Source organism: Macaca fascicularis, chromosome 12 (assembly GCF_037993035.2).
Source record: "Macaca fascicularis isolate 582-1 chromosome 12, T2T-MFA8v1.1".
NCBI lineage: Eukaryota > Metazoa > Chordata > Mammalia > Primates > Cercopithecidae > Macaca > Macaca fascicularis.
Window position 1 is genome coordinate 91,599,039 of NC_088386.1, and position 22,728 is coordinate 91,621,766.

General features: G+C 38.5%; 1 protein-coding gene across 1 annotated transcript in view; it reads right to left on the bottom strand.

The window, feature by feature from the left end:
- The window catches only part of DNAH7 (dynein axonemal heavy chain 7), a 340,485-nt gene that overhangs the window by 228,546 nt on the left and 89,211 nt on the right, over nt 1–22,728 (bottom strand). The window contains exons 16-18 of the mRNA XM_005573795.5: nt 18,162–18,386; nt 15,867–16,013; nt 837–1,522 (exon numbers count right to left, since the gene is read on the bottom strand). Coding sequence (XP_005573852.2) covers nt 837–1,522; nt 15,867–16,013; nt 18,162–18,386 — 1,058 coding nt within the window. The remainder of the gene's footprint in view (nt 1–836; nt 1,523–15,866; nt 16,014–18,161; nt 18,387–22,728) is intronic.

Genomic DNA, 22,728 nt, shown 5'->3' on the forward strand with positions numbered 1-22,728 from the left:
ATGGAATCTAGATGTACCACTTTCAGAGTAGTTCAAAAATTCTTGTCTTAATGTGCATTCTGGAGCAAGCTGGCAGGAGGCAGAATGACCAGAGAATGAGCCAAGGCCAGTCAGAACATGCCCAAGCATATGACAACACCTAAGTCACCATAGGCAGATACTACCAAGCTGTTAGCATTCCCTTGCCATGAAAATCCACTGAAGACAGTAGTCTGATTTTGATGGGCTCTGTGTTTTAAAGGTAATATATAGCCTGCTTAATGTAAATTACAAAAACTGGAAACACTGACAGCTAGGCTTACTTTAATTGGCTGTGTATGATGCTTAAAAGTCCCAAACTAAAATTATAGTTTCATTCTTTTTCACTTATTTGCCATCCTTCATGCATATGAGTAGAAATTACAATAGATATTCAGCAATCCTCTATGACAAGCTAATATATTTTAAAAATAAAATTATCTTTAGTTCACAGATACAAAATTATTTTTTGAGAGTTAAAAAATAAGATCATATTGTAGGCAATAAAAACAAGTATCTGGATGTTGACTGTCCACTGTCTTTGTTATGAGTATAGAAGTTAATAAACCATTAAGATGATAGCAAAGAATGAGCAATCTTCCAATAGCAATGAAGCCGTTGATTATATCTTTAAATATTTAAAGATCTTAAATATTTAGTATTAAATGCTAAGTATGAAATGCAGAATCAATTCTCAAAAGAAATAAAATATTAAGCATGAGATATTAAGTGTGAAATAATTCTCAAAGGAGCTTTACATTAAATACAAGTGATTTTGGTAACAGAGCATAAACATTGCCATATAAATGTCACTTTACCTCATTTGTTTTTCATAAGGCTTAATGAAAGGAGATCCTCGCATAGTTTGTGTTTTAACAATATGGTCATCCAACAACATCTGAATGTCATCAACTGATGCCAAAATAAATGTCCCAGTTTCTCTATAAGAATGGATGACAAATTCCATTGCATCCCATTCAGTAATCATCTTCTCCATCGCCTTTTCAAGAGAATATTCTTTGCTAGCTGCTTCGCTAATACCTTCAAATCTGTCTAGATATGGTTCCAGATTCATGTCTAAAAAGGAGAAGACCGTGGAGTCATCTGATGGCTGCAAAGGGTAACCAACAACGGCAGACATGGCCTCCCAGTGCCTGGGGCGCAAACCAGGATTACAGATCACTTGAATGAGAGGAATGTGCTGCTTGAAATCTTCCACCTTTGATCTTACTTTTTTTGTCATTGCCAATGCATATGGAGAATCATGAAAGGTTTTCTCCAGTTTATATAATCCTCTCCAGTAATTTCCAATATCTGCTTCTACTTGGTCTGGATTCACTTTGTGATATGGCCCTTCAGTCCATGTTCTATATTTGCTGCTAAATTCGACAGCAGTTTCGTAAAGACGAAGATAAGGGTTCAAGCCATCTTGGATTTTTTTACGTTGAGGATATACAGATGGTAGCCAACCAAATGCTTCCTCTTCAGCATTAAACTGCTCAATCTGAAAGGACAGGTATTGAATATATTAGTTATTTTGAAAGTGAATGATACTGCAAATTAAGTTTTATTAAGTATCTATTTCAAATGTGAGCCAAAAAAACCTTACTAAACCCTGAAGTTAAACTTCAATAATCTAGAAAAACTGCGCAGCAATCTCATTTTCCTATTTAATTTCTTTTTTCAATTGACAAAAATGTATATATTTATGGTACACAACATGTTTCGAGAAAATGTATATATTATGGAATGGGTAAATAAAACCAATTAACATATACTACCTCACACACTTTTTTTGGTAAAGAGAACACTACACAATCTACTCTCTTAGCAATGTTCAAGTATATAATACGTTGCTATTAGCTGTAGTCATCAATTTGTACAATAGATACCTTAAACGTATTCCTCCTAAAATTTTTTATCCTTTGACCAACATCTTCCCCAATCCCCACTGCCCACCAGCCCCACCCCTGTAGGCATCATTCTACTCTCTGCTTCTATGAGTTTGATTTTTTTTAGATCCACTATAACTGAGATAATGTGGTATTTGTCTTTCTCTTCCTAGCATATTTGATGTAAGTGCTCCAGGTTTATCCATGTTGTTACAAATGACAGGATTTCCCGTTTTTTTCCCCTCTAAGGCTGAATAGCATTCCCCTATTTCTTTTTTATTACAGTTTTCAGAGAACAATGTCTGGTTATGTTAGTTAAAAGAGTTAATACACATTTACATATATAAAGAAAAAGTTGTCTGTTCAGACACATTGAGGATACAGCATCATTCTTTAGTTAATAAGAACTAAAGTACTTTTTAATATACACAGCATTGTGTTAGGTACTGTGGAAAACAGAAAAAAGTATTATATTGTAAAATACTAACTCCAAGGAGTTAGTAATCCAGCTCAGGGGAAAAGATACACATAGGTGAAAATTTAACTAATTTTTCAATAATAATAATATAAAGCAATAAATAGAAAAGACATCTCAGAGAAATAACTATTTAAAATCAATAAAATATAATATAAAATGCTAACACCCAGAGTTGAGAGAGAGTGCTGAAATACTGCAGACACAGATGTTTCTGTAAAGAAAATGAAGCTCGAGTTCAGTCTTGAACGCTTACTCTTAATTTAGTTGTGAAGTATGTGAGGACATGGACAGTTGAGAAGAGCACTGGAAAGTGTTCATTAGCTAGATACATCGGTTATGAGGTTACTTAAAATTTCAGTGGCCTCAGTTTTTAAAAAATATTTGTGGGTACACAGAAGTAGGTGTATATACTTATGGTATACATGAGATATTTTGATAGAGGTATACAATGCCTAATAATCACATGTTAAATGGGGTATCCATCCCCCAAACATTTATCCTGCATGTTATAAACAATCCAATTATACACTTTTGGTTTTTTGTTTGTTTTTGAGACAGTCTCACTCTGTCACCCAGGCTGGAGTGTAGTGGCAAGATATTGGCTCACCGCAGCCTCAACTTCCTGGGCTCAAATGATCCTCCCACCTCAGCCTCCCAAACAGCTGGGACTACAGGCACGTGCCACCATGCCTGGCCAATTTTTGTAATTTTAGTGGAGATAGGTTTTCGCCATGTTGCTCAGGTTAGTCTCAAATTCCTTGGCTCAAGTGATCTGCCTGCCTTGGCCTACCAAAGTGATGGGATTAGAAGTGTAAGCCACCATGCCTGGCCCTGCTTTGGTTATTTTTAAATGTGCAATTAAATTATTATTGACAAATACCAGATCTTATTTATTCTTACTATTTTTTGTACTCACTGAACTTTCCCACTTACCTCCTACCCCACCACTACCCTTCCCAGCTTTTGGTAACCATCCTTCTACTCTCTTTCTCCATGAATTCAATGTTTAACTTTTTAGCTCACACAAGTTAAGTGGGAACATGCAAAGTTTGTCTTTCTGTGCCCGACATATTTCACTTAATATAATGACTTCCAGTTCCATCAATATTGTTGCAAATGACAGAATCTCATTATCTGTTATGGTTGAATAGTACTCCATTGTGTACAGATACCACATTTTCTTTGGTTTTTTAAATTAACTTATTTTTATTTTTTTTAATTATACTTTATGTTCTAGGGTACATGTGCACAATGTGCAGGTTTGTTACATATGTATACATGTGCCATATTGGAGTGCTGCACCCATTAATTTATCATTTACATTAGGTATATCTCCTAATGCTATCCCTCCCCACTACCCCCACCCCAAAACAGGCCCCGGTGTGTGATGTTCCCCTTCCTGGGTCCAAGTGTTCTCATTGTTCAACTCCCATCTATGAGTGAGAACATGTGGAGTTTGATTTTCTGTTCTTGTAATAGTTTGCTGAGAATGATGGTTTCCAGCTGCATCCATATCCCTACAAAGGACATGAACTCATCCTTTTTTATGGCTGCATAGTATTCCATGGTGTATATGCACCACATTTTCTTAATCCAGTCTGTCATTGATGGACATTTGGGTTGATTCCAAGTCTTTGCTATTGTGAATAGTGTCACAATAAACATACATGTGCATGTGTCTTTATAGCAGCATGATTTATAATCCTTTGGGTATATATCCAGTAATGGGATGGCTGAGTCAAATGGTATTTCTAGTTCTAGATCCTTGAGGAATCGCCGTACTGTTTTCCACAATGATTGAACTAGTTTACAGTCCCACCAACAGTGTAAAAGTGTTCCTATTTCTCCACATCTTCACCAGCACCTGTTGTTTCCTGACTTTTTAATGATCGCCATTCTAACTGGTGTGAGATGGTATCTCATTGTGGTTTTGATTTGCATTTCTCTGATGACAAGTGATGATGAGCATTTTTTCAGGTGTCTGTTGGCTGTATGAATGTCTTCTTTTTCAGAAGTGTCTGCTCATATTCTTTGCCCACTTTTTGAGGGGGTTGTTTTTTTCCTGTAAAATTGTTTGAGTTCTTTGTAGGTTCTGGATACTAGCCTTTTGTCAGATGAGTAGATTGCAAAAATTTTTCTCCCATTCTGTAGGTTACCTGTTCACTCTGATGGTAGTTTCTTTTGCTGTGCAGAAGCTCTTAGTTTAAGTGGATCCCATTTGTCAATTTTGGCTTTTCTTGCCATTGGTTTTGGTGTTTTAGACATGAAGTCCTTGCCCATGCCTATGTCCTGAATGGTATTGCCTAGGTCTTCTTCTAGGGTTTTTATGCTTTTAGGTCTAACATTTAAGTCTCTAAGCCATCTTGAATTAATTTTTGTATAAGGTATAAGGAAGGGGTCCAGTTTCAGCTTTCTACTTATGGCTAGCCAGTTTTCCCAGCACCATTTATTAAATAGGAAATCCTTTTCCCATTTCTTGTTTTTGTCAGGTTTGTCATGATCAGATGGTTGTAGATGTGTGGTATTATTTCTGAGGGCTCTGTTCTGTTCCATTGGTCTACATGTCTGTTTTGGTACCAGTACCATGCTGTTTTGCTTACTATAACCTCATAGTATAGCTTGAAGTCAGGTAGCGTGATGCCTCCAGCTTTGTTCTTTGGCTTAGGATTGTCTTGGCAATGTGGGCTCTTTTTTGGTTCCATATGAACTTTAGTTTTTTCCAATTCTGTGAAGAAAGTCATTGGTAGCTTAATGGGGATGGCATTGAATCTATAAATTACCTTGGGCAGTATGGCCATTTTCACGATATTGATTCTTCCTATCCATGAGCATGGAATGTTCTTCCATTTGTTTGTGTCCTCTTTTATTTTATTGAGCAGTGGTTTGTAGTTCTCCTTGAAGAGGTCCTTCACATCCCTTGTAAATTGGATTCCTAGGTATTTTATTCTCTTTAAAGCAATTGTGAGAGGAAGTTCATTCATGATTTGGCTCTCTGTTTGTCTGTTATTGGTGTATACGAATGCTTGTGATTTTTGCACATTGATTTTGTATCCTGAGACTTTGCTGAAGTTGCTTATCAGCTTAAGGAGATTTTGGGCTGAGATGATGGGGTTTTCTAAATATACAATCATGTCACCTGCAAACAGGGACAATTTGACTTCCTCTTTTCCTAATTGAAAACCCTTTCTTTCTTTCTCTTGCCTGATTGCCCTGGCCAGAACTTCCAACACTATGTTGAATAGGAGTGGTGAGAGAGGGCATACCTGTCTTGTGCCAGTTTTCAAGGGGAATGCTTCCAGGTTTTGCCCATTCGGTATGCTATTGGCTGTGGGTTTGTCATAAATAGCTCTTACTATTTTGAGATATGTTCCATCAATACCAAATTTATTGAGAGTTTTTAGCATGAAGGGCTGTTGAATTTCGTCAAAGGCCTTTTCTGCATCTATTGAGATAATCATGTGGTTTTTGTCTTTGGTTCTGTTTATATGATGGATTATGTTTACTGATTTCCGTATGTTGAACCAGCCTTGCATCCCAGGGGTGAAGCCCACTTGATCAAGGTGGATAAGCTTTTCGATGTGCTGCTGTTCGGTGTGTATTTTATTGAGGATTTTTGCATCGATGTTCATCAGGGATATTGGTCTAAAATTCTCTTTTTTTGTTGTGTCTCTGCCAGGCTTTGGTATCAGGATGATGCTGGCCTCATAAAATGAGTTAGGGAGGATTCCCTCTTTTTCTATTGATTGGAATAGTTTCAGAAGGAATCGTACCAGCTCCTCCCTGTACCTCTGGTAGAATTCAGCTGTGAATCCGGCTGGTCCTGGACTTTGTTTGCTTAATAGGCTATTAATTATTGCCTCAATTTCAGAGCCTGTTATTGGTCTACTCAGGGATTCAACTTTTTCCTGCTTTAGTCTTGGGAGGGTGTATGTGTCCAGGAATTTATCCATTTCTTCTAGGTTTTCTAGTTTATTTGCATAGAGGTGTTTATAGTATTCTCTGATGGTAGTTTGTATTTCTGTGGGATTGGTGATGATATCCCCTTTATCACTTTTTATTGCATCTATTTGATTCTTCTCTCTTTTCTTCTTTATTAGTCTTGCTAACAGTCTATCGATTTTGTTGATCTTTTCAAAAAACCAGCTCCTCGATTCATTGATTTTTTTGAAGGGTTTTTTGTCTCTATTTCCTTCAGTTCTGCTCTGATCTTAGTTATTTCTTGCCTTCTGCTAGCTTTTAAATGTGTTTGCTCTTGCTTCTCTAGTTCTTTTAATTGTGATGTTAGGGTGTCAATTTTAGATCTGTCCTGCTTTCTCTTGTGTGCATTTAGTGCTATAAATTTCCCTCTCCACACTGCTTTAAATGTGTCCCAGAGATTCTGGTATGTTGTATCTTTGTTCTCATTGGTTTCAAAGAACATCTTTATTTCTGCCTTCATTTTGTTATGTACCCAGTAGTCATTCAGGAGCAGGTTGTTCAGTTTGCATGTAGTTGAGCGGTTTTGATTGTGTTTCTTCATCCTGAGTTCTAGTTTGATTGCACTGTGGTTGAAAGACAGTATGTTATAATTTCTGTTCTTTTACATTTGCTGAGGAGTGCTTTACTTTCACTTATGTAGTCAATTTTTGAATAAGTGTGATGTAGTGCTGAGAAAAATGTATGCTCTGTTGATTTGGGGTGGAGAGATCTGTAGATGTCTATTAGGTCCACTTGGTGCAGAGTTGAGTTCAATTCCTGGATATCCTTGTTAACTGTCTCATTGATCTGTCTAATGTTGACAGTGGGGTGTTAAAGTCTCCCATTATTATTGTATGGGAGTCTAAGTCTCTTTGTAAGTCTCTAAGGACTTGCTTTATGAATCTGGGTGCTCCTGTATTGGGTGCTTATATATTTAGGATAGTTAGCTCTTCTTGTTGCATTGATCCCTTTACCATGATGTAATGGCCTTGTCTCTTTTGACCTTTGTTGGTTTAAAGTCTGTTTTATCAGAGACTAGGATTGCAACCCCTGCCTTTTTTTGTTTTCCACTTGCTTGGTCGATCTTCCTCCATCCTTTTATTTTGAGCCTATGTGTGTCTCTGAATGCGATATGGGTCTCCTGAATACAGCACACTGATGGGTCTTGACTCTTTATCCAATTTGCCAGTCTGTGTCTTTTAATTGGACCATTTAGCCCATTTACATTTAAGGTTAATATTGTTATGTGTGAACTTGATCCTGTCATTATGATGTTAGCTGGTTATTCTGCTCATTAGTTGATGCAGTGTCTTCCTAGCATCGATGGTCTTTACATTTTGGCATGTTTTTGCAGTGGCTGGTACCAGTTATTCCTTTCCATGTTTAGTGCTTCCTTCAGGAGCTCTTGTAGGGCAGGCCTGTTGGTGACAAAATCTCTCAGCATTTGCTTGTCTGTAAAGGATTTTATTTCTCCTTCAATTATGAAAGTTAGTTTGTCTGGATATGAAATTCTGGGTTGAAAATTCTTTTAAGAAAGTTGAATATTGGCCCCCACTCTCTTCTGGCTTGTAGAGTTTCTGCTGAGAGATCCACTGTTAGTCTGATGGGCTTCCCTTTGTGGGTAACCTGACCTTTCTCTCTGGCCACCCTTGACATTTTTTCCTTCATTTCAACTTTGGTGAATCTGACAATTATATATCTTGGAGTTGCTCTTCTTGAGGAGTATCTTTGTGGCGTTCTTTGTATTTCCTGAATTTGAATGTTGGCCTGCCTTGCTAGGTTGGGGAAGTTCTCCTGGATAATATCCTGCAGAGTGTTTTCCAACTTTGTTCCATTCTCCCCATCACTTTCAGGTACACAAATCAGACGTAGATTTGGTATTTTCACATAGTCCCATATTTCTTGGAGGCTCTGTTCGTTTCTTTTTGCTCTTTTTTCTCTAAACTTCTCTTCTCACTTCATTTCATTCATTTGATCTTCAATCACTGATACCCTTTGTTCCAGTTGATAGAATCGGCTGCTGAAGCTTGTGCATTCGTTACGTAGTTCTCATGCCATGGTTTTCAGCTCCATCAGGTCGTTTAAGGACTTCTCTACACTGGTTATTCTAGTTAGCCATGAGTCTAATCTTTTTTCAAGGTTTTTAGTTTCTTTGTGCTGGGTTTGTACTTCCTCTTTTAGCTCAGAGAAGTTTGATCCTCTGAAGCCTTCTTCTCTCAACTCATCAAAGTCATTCTCCATCCAGCTTTGTTCTGTTGCTGGAGAGGAGCTGCGTTCCTTTGGAGGGGGAGAGGCGCTCTGATATTTAGAATTTTCAGCTTTTCTGCACTGCTTTTTCCCCATCTTTGTGGTTTTATCTACCTTTGGTCTTTGATGATGGTGATGTACAGATGGGGTTTTGGTGTGGATGTCCTTTCCATTTGTTAGTTTTCCTTCTAACAGTTAGGCCCCTCAGCTGCAGGTCTGTTGGAGTTTGCTTGAGGTCCACTCCAGACCCTGTTTGCCTGTGTATCAGCAGCGGAGGTTCAGTTGGAAATGCAGAAATCACCTGTCTTCTGTGTCGCTCATGCTGGGAGCTGCAGGCTGGAGCTGTTCCTATTTGGCCACCTTGGCACCACCCCCAGATACCACATTTTCTTTATCCACTCATCTCTTGCTGGACACTTAGGCTTCCAAATCATGGCTATTGTGAACAGTGCTGCAAGAAACATGGGAGTGCAGATATCTCTTTGATATCTTGATTTCCTTTCTTTGGGATATATACCAGCAGTGGAATTGCTGGATGATATGGTAACTCTAGTTTTAGTTTTTTAAGGAAGCTGCAAACTGTTCTCCATAGTGGTTGTACTAACTTACTTTCCCACCAACAGTGTATGACAGTTTCCTCTTCTCTACATCTTTGACAGCAGTTGTTGCCTGTCTTTTGAATAAAAGCCATTTTAACTGAAGTGAGATGATATCTCATTGTAGTTTTGATTTGCATGTCTCTGATGATCAGTGATGGTGAGCACCTTTTCAAATGCCTATTTGCCATTCATGTGTCTTCTTTTGTGAAACATCTCTTCAGATCTTTTGCCTATTTTAAATTCAGGTTATTAGAGATTTTCTAACGGAGTTATATGATCTCTTTATGTATTCCAGTTATTAATCCTTCATCGGATGGGTAGTTTGCAGATATTTTCTCCCATGCTCTGGGTTGTCTTTTCATGTTGTTGATTGTTTCCTTTGTTGTGTGGAAGCTTTTTAACTGGATGTGATCCCATTTGTCCACTTTTGCTTTGTTTGCCTATGCTTGAGGAGTATTACTCAACAAATTTTTGCCCAGTCCAAATTCTTGGAGAGTTTTCTCCAATGTTTCCTTGTAGCAGCTTCATAGTTTGAGGTCTTAGATTTAAGTCTTTAATCCATTTTGATTTGATTTTTTTATATGGTGAGAGATAGGGGTCTAGTTTCATTCTTCTGTATATGAATATCCAGTTGTCCCAGCACCATTTGTTGAAGAGACTGTCTTTTTCCCAATGTATGTTCTTGGCATTTTTCTCTAAAATGAGTTTACTGTAGATTTATGAATTTGTTTCTGGGCTCTCCATTCTGTTCCATTGGTCTATGTGTCTGTTTTTCCGCCAGTACCGTACTGTTTTGGTTACTAAAGGTCTGAATTCTAATTTGAAACCAGGTAATGTGATTCCATCAGTTTTGTTATTTTTGCTCAAGATAGCTTTGGCTATTCTGAGTTTTTTTTGTGGCTCCACAAAAATTGTAGAACTGTGGGGATGGGCAGGAGACAAAAAAAAATTAGGATTGTTTTTATTAGTTGTGAGGAATCTCATTGGCATTTTGTTAGTGATTGCATTAAATATGTAGATTGCTTTGGGTAGCATGAACATTTTAACAATATTGATTCTTCAAATCCATGAACATGAAATATTCCTTTTTCTGTGTCCCCTTCCATTTCTTTCATCAATATTTTATACTTTTCATTGCAGAGACCTGTGGCTTCTTTGGCTAAATTAATTATTAGGTATTTAATTTTATTTGAGACTATTGTAAATGGGACTACTTTCTTGATTTCTTTTTCAGATTGTCCACCTTTGGCATATATAAATGCCACTGATTTTTGTATGTTAATTTTGTATCCTGTAACTTGTTTATCAGCTCTAATAGTTTTTTTTTTTTTTTTTTGGAGGAGTCTTTATGTTTTCCCAGCTATGAGATCATATTGGCCAGGCGTGGTGGCTCACGCATGTAATCCCAGCACTTTGGGAGCCTGAGGCGGGCAAATCACGAGGTCAAGAGTTCAAGATCAGCCTGGCTAACATGGTGACACCCCATCTCTACTAAAAATACAAAAAATAAAAATAAAAGATTAGCCGGGCATGGTGGTGTGCGTCTGTAGTCCTAGCTACTCGCAAGGCTGAGGCAGATGAATCGCTTGAACCCAGGTGGCGGAAGTTGCAGTGAGCCAAGATCGCGCCACTGTACTCCAGCCTGGTCAACAGAGTGAGACTCTGTCTCAAAAAAAAGAAAAAATCATCAAGGAAAATATGACTTCTTCCTTTCCAATTTGGATGCCCTTTATTTCTTTCTCTCATCAGACTGCTGTAGCTAGAACTTCCAGCACTATGTTGACTAACAGTGGTGAAAGTGAGCATCCTTGATGTGTTCCAGATTTTAGATGAAAGGCTTTCAGTTTTTCCCTATTCAGTAAGATACTAGCTGTGGGTCTGCCTTTTATGGCTTTTATTACATTGAGGTATGTTCCTTCAATAGCCAGTTTTTTGAGGGTTTTCATCAGGAAGTGACGTTGAATTTTATTAAATGCTTTTTCAGTATCAATTGAAAAGATCATATTATTTTTGTCCTTCATTCTCTTTATATGATGCATCAAACTGATTGATATGTTTATGTTGAACCATCCTTACATCCCAGGGATAAATTCCACTTGATCATGATGAATGATGTTTTTAATGCATTGTTGAATTCAGTTTGCTAGTATTTTGTTGAGGATTTTTGCCTCAATATTCATCAGGGATATTGGCCTAAAGTTTTCTTTTTTTGACGTGTCTTTGTCTAGTTTTGGTATCAAGGTAATACTGACCTCATGGAATAGGTTTGGAAGTATTCTCTCTTCCTATATTTTTCAGAATAGTTTGAGTAGGATTGGCATTAGTTCTTTTGTAAATGTTGGCTAGAATTTAGCAGTGAAGCCATTGGGTCCTGGGCTTTCCTTTGCTGGGAGACTTTTTATTATGCATTCTATCTTGTTACTTGTTGGTCTGTTCAGGTTTTTGATTGTTTCATGGTTCAATCTTGGTACTTTGTGTGTATCTAGGAATGTAAGCGTTTCCTCCAGATTCTCCTATTTATTGGCATACAGTTGCTTATAGTAGCCACTATTGATCCTTAGAATTTCTACAGAATTATTTGTAATGTCTCCTCTTTCATTTCTGATTTTACTCATTTGGGTCTTCTCTCTTTACGTCTTAGGTAGTCTAGCTAAATGTTTATCAATTTTATTTTTTCAAAAACCAACTTTTCATATCATTAATCTTTATTGTTTTCTTCATTGCAATTTTTTTGTTTCTGCTCTGATGTTTATTATTTCTTTTCTCTACTGATTTTGGGTTTGGTTTACTCTTGCTTTTCTAGTTCCTTAAGGTGCATAATTAGGTTTTTTTGGTGTAGGCAGTTATATCTATAAATTTCCCCTTAGCACTGTTTTCACTAGATCCCATATGTTTTGGTATACTATGTTTCCATTATCATTTGTTTCAAGAAATTTTCAATTTCCTCTTAATTTTTTCATTGACCCCCTGGTCATTCAGGAGCACACTGCTTTATTCCTATGTGTTTGTATAGTTTCCAAAATTCTTGTTATTAATTTCTAGTTTTATTCCACTGTAGTCAGAGAAGATGCTTGATATTATTTCCTTTTTAAAAAATGTTTTAAACCTTGTTTTGTGACCTAACATATGGTCTATCCTTGAGGATTATCCATATGCTGAGAAGAATTCGCATTCTGCAGCTGTTGGATGAAATGTTCTGTAAATATTTATTATGTTCATTTGGTCTACAGCATAACTTTGATGTTTCTTTGCTAGTTTTCTGTCTGGGACATCTGTCCAGTGGCAAAAGTGAAGTGGTTAAGTCTCCAGTTATTATTGTATTGACGTCTATTTCTCTCTTTAGCTATAATATTTTTTGCTTGATATATCTGGGCACTCCAGTGCTTCTTGCATATAAATTATAATTGTCATATCCTCTTGCTGAATTGGCCCTTGTATCATGATATAATGACTTTCTTTGTGTCTTCTCACAGTTTTTGTCTTGAAGTCTATTTTGCCTGATATAAGCATAGCTACTCCTGGTAATTTTTTGTTTCCATTGGCATGGAATATATACTTTTTTTATCCTTTTATTTTCAGTCTATGTGTGACTTTATAGGTAAAGTGTGTTTCTTGAAGGCAACAGACCATTGGGTCTTGCTTTTCCTTAAAAAAAAAAAAAAATCCATTCATCCATGCTATGTCTTTTGATTAGTTAGTCCATTTACATTCAATATTATTATTGATAAGTAAGGAGTTACTTCTGCCATTTTGTTTTATGTTTTCTGGTTGTTTTGTGGTCTTCTCTTCCTGTCTTCCTTTTAGTGAAGGTGATTTTCTCTGGTGGTATGTTTTAATTTCTTGCTTTTCATTTTTTGTGTATCTGTTGTATATAGTTTTTATTTTGGATTACAATGAAGCTTGAAAATAATATCTTATAACCCATGATTTTAAACTGAAGACAACACTGATTGCATAAACAAGCAAAAAGAAAACTAATTTAAAAATCTACACTTTGACTTCATCCTCCTGCCTTTTACTTTTTTTGTTTCTCTTTATATCTTTTTGTACTGTTTATATCTTGAAAAGTAGTTGTATTTATTATTTTTGATGGGCTCATAGTTTTTCTACTTAAGGAATGAGTAGTTTACATACCACAATTACAGTATTATAATAGTCTATTTTTCTGTGTGCTTATCATTACCAGTGAGTTCTGTGCCTTCAGATGATTTCTTATTGCTCATCCTGTTCTTTCAGATTTGAAAACTATGTTTGGCATCTCCTGTAGGATAGGTCTGGTGTTGATGAAATCTCTCAGCTTTTGTTTGTCTGGAAAAATCTCTCTTGCTAGTTCATGTTTGAAGGATATTTTCATGAGATATACTAAGTGTTTTCTTTCAGCACTTTAAATATGTCATGCCACTATCCTGGCCTGTAAGGTTCCCACTGAAAAGCCTGCAGTCAGACATGTTGAAGCTCCATTGTGTGCTATTTGTTTCTTTTCTCTTGCTGCTTTTAGGCTCCTTTATTTTTTACCTTGGAAGTTTGATTATTAAATGCCTTGAGGTAGTCTTCTTTGGGTTAAATTTGCTTGGTGTTCTAAAACCTTGGACTTGAATATTGGTATCTTTCTCCAGGTTTGGTGTTCTATTCTACTGCAGCTAAGCTTGAACCCAAACCACAAGACAAAATCCTTCCCACCCTTCCCTCCTCTTTCCACAAGTGGAAGAGCCTCTCCTGCTGCTGCCACCACTGGCCCATGGGGAGTTCTGCCAGGCCACCACCAATGTTCACTTAAGCCTCAGGCACTCCCCAGTCAGCTTGTGGTGAATACTGCCAGGCCTGGGACTCGCCCTTCAGGGCAGTGGGCGCCCCTCTGGCCCATGGCAGGTCCAGAAATACTGTCGAAGGGCCTAAGCCTGGACTTGGGGGCCCCAAGGTCCCACTTGGTTCTCTACCCCACTATGGCTGAGATGCTACCCAAAGCCAGCATGTATCAGAGTCTCACCTAACACCCATAGCATACTACCTGGATATCACTATTAGTTATTCAGGGTCTAAGGGCTCTTTGGTCAGCAGGTGATGAATCTTGCCAGAATTGTGTCCTTCCCTTCAAGGCAACGGGTTCTCTTCCAGCCCAGGGTATGTCTACATATGTCATCTGGGAGCTAAGGCCTGAAATGGGGGCCTCACAACCCTGCATGTCGCCCTGCCCTGCTGTGGCTGAGCTAGTATCCAAGATGCAAGACAAAGCTGTCTTTTCTCTTCTCCCTACTCTCCTCAAGCAGAAGGAAGGAGTCACCTGCATTGGTGTGAGCTACACTGCTTAGGGTTGGGAGAGGCACGGCATAAGCACTTCCTCAGCCATCCTGTCTGGTGTCTAGCTTAGGTCACATGTTGCCCCAGTTCACCAGCTCTAAGCCCAGGACAGCATCAGGGCTTGCTTAAGAATTGCAGTCCTTGTAACCTAGACTGTCTTTTAAATTCACTTAGGACTCCAGAGCACTTTAGCCCACAGTGGCATGGCCTGCTGAGAAATTCAAGTTCTGATAACTGGGATTGGTGCTTCTCCTCTGACTATGTCTGGTCCAAATGCTCTCTGTGTGGGTAGGTGCCAGCTGAGGTCAGAACAGTTTTGGCTTTCTGCTGCAACAGTGCAGCACTGAGTTCAATGTAAAGTCCCCCAGTCACTATGCTGTCCCTCCCCTACATGTACAGTTTCTCTCTCTGCACCACATGGGTACTACTGGGGAATGGGGAGGGGCAGCATCAGGGTTTCAAAACTGTTTTTCCTGTTTTCAATGCCTCTTTCAGTGATACAAAGTTAAAACCAGGTAATGTGATTGTTCACCTGATTTTTGGTTCTTATGACGGTGCTTTTCTGTGTGCAGATAATTGTTAAAACTTGGTTTCCTGTGGGTGATGGGGGGAGCTATCAGTGGAGGCTTCTATTCAGCCATCTTGTTCCAACTCAGTGGCCTTGGTTTAAAATAACTAGAGTTTTTGTTTTCTCCACGTGTGTTGACATATTTGTGATTATTATAAAACAATTATCTGAACTGATAAGATATTAAGATCTTTCAATGTAAGAAAAATGATAGAGCATCATAGTTAATAGTATGTTTTCATTCTCCTTTTCATATAAAATACAATTAAACTCTGTAAATATCTTATACGGCAGAGGGTATGGTTCTTTCTCCTCCAGCTTCCTCTAATGAAAAAGCTGATTTCTGAAATAGTAGTATTGGGAACAAAATTGCTTGGTGAGAGAAAATAATGGACATAATTTTAAAACACGGCCACTGAATCTAAGCTATCCTCTATGAAGATGGAAGAACTAAACAGTAACCAGGTACTATAATTTGCCTGCTTCTGCTCAAAACTATGGACTCCTAACTATCATAGTAGAACTATGATGCAAATAATTAAATGATGCAAAGCAAAGGTTAAAAAGAAGATTGAGGTATAACTCCATCTTTAACACAGAAAAAAATGTATCGCTACCAACAGAAAACAGCAATACTGCTACGCCTTGAAGCATGTCTATAAAATCTATTTGTGTCATTCTATTATCCTCTAATTAAATGTGGTTAAACGGTTTTATTTGAATCTATTTCTTAAAGGTGAATAACTAAAACAAATTCAATGCTTTTAAAATTGAACTAATTCATCTTTTTAAGAATTTTTGAATTATACCTTATCTGCAGCTAAATCCAACTTTCCATTCAGTATTTGAGCCTTTTTTAGGTACCGCTGAACATCCTGAAGATCTCCAAATGAAAAAAATTCTTCTGATTGTTTAGCATAACTCTCCAGTTCCTCCACAAACCGTTCACACCGTAACTAATGAAAACAATTTGTTGTTAATATTCTTAAAAGTTAAAACCCTTTGGTGTCAAAAAATTTAAACTTTGTAGGAGTTACCAGAATTATTATTATTATATTTTGTCACTGGTAAAACAAAAAGGGATGATCTGGAAAATGACTGAGATCTAAAATATGCAGAATTTTAAAATTTTTAAATTAATGGATTTAGATTCCTGTAACTCACGGATTAGAAAAAGTCAACTCTGTATTATCTATGTAAGAAGTTCTAGCTAATAAAATGAATAAAAATGTTAGACAGTGGTGATCTTTAATATGCTGAAGAATTTATGCAAACAAATAATTTATCAGCATTTGAAAAATCTCTTAATAACCAAGAATGGGACTAAAAGAAAATTTCAATTTTTACCTATGCTATTTTTATAAACAACTGAAAAAACAGAATTCCCTTAATTGTGCTCTGATATCATTTCAGTTAGCAATACTAAAGCAAGATATTCCAAGGTTATTTTTCTTGTCCCATGGGCTCTCTTCACAAGAAACATGTAAGGTAAATAAATCCAGATTTAAACACTTAAAAACTATAGTGTTCTAATATAAGATAGGTGTGTATGTTTTAAGTAAAAAAGCCTTATTACATAATTGGAATTGGTAAGGCATTCGAAATTAAAGGGCTCTAAAAAATAGCTCAATAAAATATTCCAAAAATTTAGGTTATTCAAAAATAGATTTTCTATTTTATAGATGATCTAGGCTGATTTCTGTCCTCTTTTCTCTAGTTTCCTGGCAAACTTATTGCTTTGGCCCAGTAGGGGAGGCAAACTGAGAGGAAAAGTTCATCAACAGTATGTATAGCTTGTGATTTAAAACACAGCATAAATCATTCTAGGCCACTTAGCAATTTTCTAAGAGTCTATTATATTGAAAATTAAACATCTAATATTCACTACTCATGATGTTTTCTGTGGTTTTAAAATTTGATATAGCCTTAATGTAAAACAAAAACATAAACTACAGTTTAAAATGAAGAGTTTGTTTAAGCCTATGAATTATTCTCCGAACAACATATTTTGCCAATTAACTATATTTGCTATACGTATAATAGAAAGACAGCATGGCTTGCTATTAAAGGACATCTGTACTGGCTGGCCTGAACAAGTCTCTTGATCTTTGGGAAACTTACTCTTTCATCTGTAAAATGAGACTGTAAATATTAAGTCATTTACCAGGACAGTAGCTATGGAATGCTCACAGCATTTCTGTGTGTCAGTCACTGTGCTGAGCAGTGGATATAAATGGAGAAAGGTAACAATGAAACAGCCCTGCTCTCAAGGAGCTGATGGTCCCATCAGGAGGCAGACTTACAAATACTAACATAACGATCAGATAATTGTCCAATGGAGATGGGGTCAAAGTGAGAGCACAGGAGAGGAGAAGCAGCACTGAGGTCTGCTGAGAGGGCTTCTCAGAAAAATGAATAGAGTGTGCTAGACAAACAGGCACGTGTGGGGCAGGGGTGTCCTTGGAGTGATGGGGAGAATGTGGAGGAGACAAGAAGTATAGGACAGCAGACACCTAGAAGTTGACAGGGTTACTGAAAAGTCATGAGCAAAGAGTGGGGAGAAGTAGGCAAGGAAGCTGGACAGGGAAATGGGCAAATCACAAACCATCTTATATGGAAGACCACCCCCCACCCCCCATCCCCCAAAAAAGCTGGAGTTATTGAATGTTAAAGTGACAATTCTGGGCACAATGCTTAGGAGAGTGAGCAATTATGAGGTATGAAAGCACATTTCATTAAGGGAGCTTTGATATTCAAACCATTTTTTAAAACTGAAAATAGTACTATAAACTATATAAGATAAATACTATTTTTATTAACTATCACGTATGTACAATATATTCCATTTTTTATGTTACCTTGAAAAATCAAGAAATGACTGCATATTGATCAATATACTACTGACTCCTTAATCATCCAATAAGCATTATAAAAGATCCAATGTATTACTGTCTCCCACTAACATTTATAATATGAGATTATAACATTGTAGCATGAGAAAGCTAAAAGTATGCACTCTGAAATAAAATAATTGACAATGTTACGTAAAAAGATAAAAATAAAACATTTCCAGAAAATGAAAATAAAATATCTAAGATGCCAACCTTCAGACCTTCTTGATACTGTTCTATTTTCTCTTTAATGATTTTCCTGTGTTCTTCAAAAATTTCTCCCATCCTTCCATACCACTGGAAAACACTGTTATTTAGCCTAATGTCTGCTGGAGAAAAGTTGACATACTCGATGAGGAAGGCAAGGCAGTTTTTGGAATCCACTAATCTCTGTTCTAGTTCAATCATATCAGTTACCTCCACTTTCTGAATGTAAGCCTGAGGGAAAACAAAAATTATAGGCGGCATTTTAACGAACAGCTCATGTCACAAAACAGCCTGTGGAAATACATTGCATAACTATGCACAGACTTACTAGAAGTCAACATTTTTGGTTCAAAATCAGGGACTACAGCATAGTTTCATTCTTATCCCTCCAAAATATCTCACTAAAATGACAACAACAAAAAAAGAAAATGCTTAACAACACATGGAAAACCAGGGAGGAGGGCTGTGGGTTCACAGAAGATAGATATGAAACAGATACTGAGTGATGACTTATTCTTTCAGAATAACATTTTATGGGCACCTGCTATGGGCCTCACACTGTGCCAGGTGCTGGCAATACAGTGTGACGAAAGACAGACATGAGCTCTGCCCTCCCTGAGTTTGCAGTCTAGTTGGGGAGTCTGTTTTTACCCAAATAACCACCAGAACAAATGTAAAACTTCAAGCTTGCAACAGAGACAACTGCTGCAAAGGCACGCTGCTCAGAGCATATCATAAGGATGTGAAGTAGTGAGAGGTGGAGGGTAGTTCCCATATCTTGGAGAAGCACAAATAGAAGGAAATGAGAGAATGAAACAAGTGGAGAGGGATGCATGTGGAGGGAACATGGGCCCAGTGGCAAGAAGGAGCAGGGGTAAGGGGCTGAGGGGTCAGCAGGGCTGCAGCAGAGTGGTAGGGCAGCAGACAGATGGCTTTGTTACATTTATCCCAGGACTGAATACTCAAGGACAACCAAAATTTTTTTGTTAGTTCCAGTCCCACGGTACCAATACTTCTGGACTACCATTCAAGGTAGTAAGAGCTCCTTTGTGTTATGGAATGAAATTCTTGTTTTATGGGTATCGGGCAGGTGGGAATGTGATAACCTAAACATGGATGCACTTTCACTTCACTCTGAATGCCACTTTTTCCTCTTTCTCTGAATTGTTTTGACCTATAAAGTTTTTTTTTTATTTTTATTTTTATTTTTATTTTTTTATTTTTTATTTTATTTTTTTCCTGAGCTGGAGTCTCACTCTGTCATCCAGGCTGGAGTGCAGTGGCACGATCTCGGCTGACTGCAACCTCAGCCTCCCACGTTCAAGCGATTCTCCTGCCTCAGCCTCCTAAGTAGCTGGGATTCAAGCATGGGCTAGGTTTCTGTTGTTGTTTTTCTCATAGAGACGGGGTTTCACCATGTTGCACAGGCTGATCTCAAACTCCTAATCTCAGGTGATCCGTCCACCTTAGCCTCCCAAAATCCTGGAATTACAGGCATGAACCACCATGGCTGACCCTTCCTTTATATTTTTAAGAAAATATTAAAAATCGGCTGGGCATGGTGGCTCATGCCTGTAACCCATGCCTGTAAACCTAGAGGTCTAGACAGGTGGATCACCTGAGGTCAGGAGTTCAAAACATGGTGAATCCCAGTCTCTACTAAAAATACAAAAAAAATTGGCTGGGTGTGGTGACAGGTGCCAGTAATCCAGCTACTTAGGAGGCTGAGGCAGGCGAATTGCTTGAACCCAGGAGGTAGTGGTTGCACTGAGCCAAGATCACACCACTGCACTCCAGCCTGGGTGACAGAACGAGACATGTCTCAAGAAAGAAGGGAAAGGGGAAGGAGAAGGGGAAGGGAAAGGGGAAGGGGAAGGGGAAGGGAAAGGGGAAGGAGAAGAGGAAGGGAAAGGGGAAGGGGAAGGGGAAGGGAAAGGAGAAGAGGAAGGGAAAGGGGAAGGGGAAGGGAAAGGGGAAGGAGAAGGGGAAGGGAAAGGGGAAGGAAAAGGGGAAGGGAAAGGGGAAGGGGAAGGGAAAGGGGAAGGAGAAGAGGAAGGGAAAGGGGAAGGGGAAGGGAAAGGGCAAGGGCAAGGGCAAACACAGGGAAGGGAAGGGAAGGGAAAGGGAAGAAGGAAAGGGAAGAAAGGGAGAAGGAAGAAAATGATGAAGACCTAACAATGTTTTTGAAGGAGAAAGTTGCTTAGAAATTGTTAGTGGCTCACACCTGTAATCCCAGCACTTTGGGAGGCCAAGATGGGTGGATCACGAGGTCAGGAGATGGAGACCATCCTGACTAACACGGTGAAACCTCGTCTCTACTAAAAATACAAAAAAACTAGCTGGGAATGGTGGCGGGCGCCTGTAGTCCCAGCTACTCGGGAGGTTGAGGCAAGAGAATGGTGTGAACCCAGGAGGCGGAGCTTGCAGTGAGTGGAGACTGCGCCACTGCACTCCTACCTGGGCAACAGAGTGAGACTTCATCTCAAAAAAAAAAAAAAAAATAGAAAGAAATTGTTCATTGATATATTATTCTAATTAGACTAAATGTTTTTATGATGTAAATCCAAACCAACAGGATGCAAACCATGGTGGTTTCCACAAGTAACAAAATGTCTAACTGAAAATACATTTTTGATAATTTAATCAGCTTTCTATGTAGTCAAATGACTGGATTTTTATTTCCCCTTACCAATACCAAAGGACTGATTTCTGTACTGAATAAATTCACCTGCTGCTTTGCCCTTGTGGAAATAATCTTTTTTAAACATAGAAATATTTGAAATATCAGGCAATGTTATGTATAGTAGAAATTCACAATAAATAACCCCCAAATTCCTAAATATTTCCAGTAATGGCTAGGAGGATAAATAAATGACACTCTCCATATTCAATATTCATTTTTCCAAAGGAATTTTCCTTTAATGAACAGGAATTTACAACTTAACTCTCCAACTACATTTATAATCATCCATAATCAAAGAATCACTTGCTGTTCAACAAAAATTAATATAAAATATAAAAATGTTCCAAAAAGAATATATATAGGCATGTGTGTATATTTTACACACATACACACACAGTCACATATGAAGGATCTCAATCCAAGTACAAACACTTTTAAAAGGACAGAACTCCCTTAGAGACTGATATGTAAACATTGGTTTTAATGATTTTAACAAATTTTCATTTAAGTGAATAATTTTTTTTTTTTTTTTGAGACGGAGTCTCGCTCTGTCGCCCAGGCTGGAGTGCAGTGGCCGGATCTCAGCTCACTGCAAGCTCCGCCTCGCGGGTTTACACCATTCTCCTGCCTCAGCCTCCCGGGTAGCTGAGACCACAGACGCCCGCCACCTCGCCTGGCTAGTTTTTTGTATTTTTTAGTAGAGACAGGGTTTCACTGTGTTAGCCAGGATGGTCTTGATCTCCTGACTTTGTGATCCGCCCGTCTCGGCCTCCCAAAGTGCTGGGATTACAGGCTTGAGCCACCGTGCCCGGCCTTAAGTGAATAATTTAAAAAAATACATATGTAATCGCTTTAACTCTTTTTTATAATTTCCTGTGTATGGAAAGTTTTGAATGATTTTTACGTTTTGCTGGGCGCACTTAAATATTTTAAAATTAGGATCGAGGCAGAGAAAGATGGCTGAATAGAAGCTTCCACTGATCGTTCTCCCCATAGAAATACCAACTTTAACAACTATCTAAACCCAAAAGCACCTTCATGAAAACCAAACATCAAGTGAATGATCAGAGTGCCTGGTATAACTTCGTGTCACTGAAAGAGGCACTGAAGAGGGCGGGAAAGATAGTCTTGAATTGTGGATGCCATCCCTGTCCCAGCCCCCAGCATCAGCTTCGAGGCACCGAGAATCTGTGTTCTCAGGGAGCGAGAGTGGGACTTTGTGTTGGAACTCGGTGCTGCCAACATGGGCAGACCTCAGCCAATGTCCATGGAGGGACCACTTAGACCAGCCCTAGCCAGAAGGAAATCACCCATTCCAGACATTACAACCAGAGTTTTGGCAAATCTTGCTGCCATGGGCTAGTGCTCTGAGGCCCTAAACAACTTGAAAGGCAGTCTAGACCACAAGAACTGCAACTCCTAGGCAAGTTTTAGTGCTGTGTGGGGTCAGAGCCAGTGGGCTTGGGGAGCACATGACCTAGTGATATAACAGCCACAGCAGCTCAAGAAGTGGTTGCGCCATCCCTCCCCCAACCCCAGGCAGCACAGCTCACGGCTCCAAAGAAGATCCCTTCATTCCACTTGAGGAGAGCAGAGAAAAGAGTAAAGAGGACATTGCAACTTGGATACCAGCTCAGCCACAGTAGGATAAGGCACTGGGTAGAGTCATGAGGCCCCCATCCCAGGCCCTAGCTCCTGGAAGACACTTCTAGACACACATGGGCCAGAAGAAAACCCATTGGCTTGAAGGGAGGGATGCAGTCCTGGCAGAATTCATCACCTGCTGACTAAAGAGCCCTTGGGCACTGAATAATCAGGAGCAGTAGCCAGTTAGGAAACACTCTGGGCCTTGGAAGAGACTCTGAGATGTCCTGGCTTCAGGTGTGATCT